This window comes from Gavialis gangeticus, unplaced genomic scaffold (genome assembly GCF_001723915.1).
Source record: "Gavialis gangeticus isolate Ggan-Ray unplaced genomic scaffold, GavGan_comp1, whole genome shotgun sequence".
Lineage (NCBI taxonomy): Eukaryota > Metazoa > Chordata > Crocodylia > Gavialidae > Gavialis > Gavialis gangeticus.
In genome coordinates this window covers 2,187,568-2,189,495 of record NW_017729004.1, presented here as the reverse complement: position 1 = coordinate 2,189,495, position 1,928 = coordinate 2,187,568, and the positions used below count along the sequence as shown (strand labels likewise).

At 44.2% G+C, this 1,928-nt stretch overlaps 1 protein-coding gene across 3 annotated transcripts in view; it reads right to left on the bottom strand.

Annotated features, from left to right (window-relative positions):
- Positions 1–1,928, bottom strand: part of SETD2 (SET domain containing 2) — a 162,393-nt gene that overhangs the window by 77,899 nt on the left and 82,566 nt on the right. For all 3 annotated transcript variants that reach the window (XR_002095761.1, XM_019508021.1, XM_019508020.1), the window contains exon 12: positions 386–1,027. Coding sequence is in view for 2 of the 3 variants with exons in the window: in XM_019508021.1 (XP_019363566.1) it covers positions 386–1,027 (642 nt within the window). In the remaining variant the exon portion in view is untranslated. The remainder of the gene's footprint in view (positions 1–385; positions 1,028–1,928) is intronic.

Genomic DNA, 1,928 nt, shown 5'->3' with positions numbered 1-1,928 from the left:
GGGGGGGGGGGGGGGGGGGGGCAAACAGCAGTGGGATGAACATGCAATTCTCTCTCAGTGGTCATGTTGAATTCATTGGTCCTTTTCCTTGAAGAGTGCACAGATGTCCTGCAACCTACTATAAATCCCATACGGTATAAATCTGCTACAAAAGGGAATGCACAGAAAGTACTTGGAGACGTATTTGATTCGTTGGTTTGTTTTGGTTTGTTTTTTTGTTTTTGTTTTTTTTTTTACTGAAATCCCTCACTGAAGGCAGGCACTGCTATTTGCATCACATGAACACTGGCAAACAAGGCAACATCTTAACGTCACATATGCTCAGCTGCAAACAGCTCTATGTTTCTCTTTATCACAATCCTACTGCTGCAGCCACAGTTCTTACCTTGAGGTCTTTCCAGTTGTCTAGCAGCTTGGTAGCCAACTCGCTCACATCCACTATCTTGTCAGTCGGCTCTTGGCTCCTCTCGCTCTCTACGTCAGACACACCTTCCTCTTCATCTTGAGATGGTGTTTCCATGGCAATGGGCTCTTCTATCTTTGTGCCGTTGCTCTCTTTGGCCTCAGCTTCGGGCTCAGTCTCCAGCTCAGCAGTCTGGGGTTTGCTGCTGTCCACCGGGGCATCGATAGCAGCTTTGATCTCCGGTGGCTGCTGCTGCTCCTCTGTCACCTCTGTAGGGGCACTGTCCAGCTGATCCAGGTCTTCTTTGCCCTCCTTCCCCTCTAGCTCACTGGTAGTATCAGAGATTGCACTGTCCATGCTGTTTTCACTTATAATTTTGAGCCTTCGAAATACAAGCTTCTTCGGGGTGTCCGTCTCACCTTCTATGCTGTGTTTGGTGGAAAGATCTGGCGTGTTGAGCGGTGTGTGGGCCCTCGATGTATTCTCACTCGAGTAGCCATCCCCTTCGCTGAGCTGTGGGACAGCAGTCTTGGTCTGAGCCCAGCGCTGTATGATGGGAAGCACTTTGCTCTCCTCCAGCATGTTTTTATTAGGTATGGGCAAGAGCTCCAGCGTCTTCATGAACTGTTTACAAAAGAAAAAAAATGAACAAAAAACCCACAACTGTTAGAGTTAAAACTGTCACTCGGCACTGGACCAGTTTCATTTTATACATCCAATTTGAGGATAGCAATTTTTTTTAAGAGGAGGTCACTTCTGTAACACTTGAAACGGTTGTATTCACAGCAAAAAAAGTTAAGGGAGATGCCTCTCTCTTTAGGACTGAGCTAGGGTAAATGAACTTGAAATAAAGGCTGCCAATGCCAAGGGACTCCATGGTGTCAAGCAGATTAAATGTATAGCCGGTTGAAACTCAACCGAGCTCAAAGAGCTTGAACACTTTTAGGTGATCATGACTCTGAGGTTTGCACCTAAATAACCAACTCCAAGACAGAATAGGTCACATAATGGGCTAATGATTAAAAGTAGCTAACCTTTTCACTTTGGCTTTGTTATAGAGATCATTTTCTGTACAATTAAGTCAATCAGACTCTAACTTGGCTTTAATTATAAGTTGAAAGCTGCAGATCAGAAGTTCTTTGGAAGTGTGGCAATGGCTATTTTACTTACAACTGAATGAATGGAAGACATTAACAAAAGCAAGATGGATCAACCTTAATGTGATCCAAACTCGCCTAACATAGCAATATTAGAAAATTCACCTGATGCCAGCATCTACTTAAGGCACCCAATGGAATCTGTGAGCTTTAAGTAAAAGAAATCCCCTAATATTCTCCTAGGAGGACATCAGTGCTAGCAAAACATGCCCAAATCATTTTGACTTAAATCTTGGCTGGACAAGATAAGAGAAAAATGCACAATCCTGCATTAGGGATTAGACAGACTGCATGACTTTTCACCTCTACAACTATACTCATAAGACTTCTGCAGCTACAGAGAAAAAAACCAACCCACCCCCCACCCC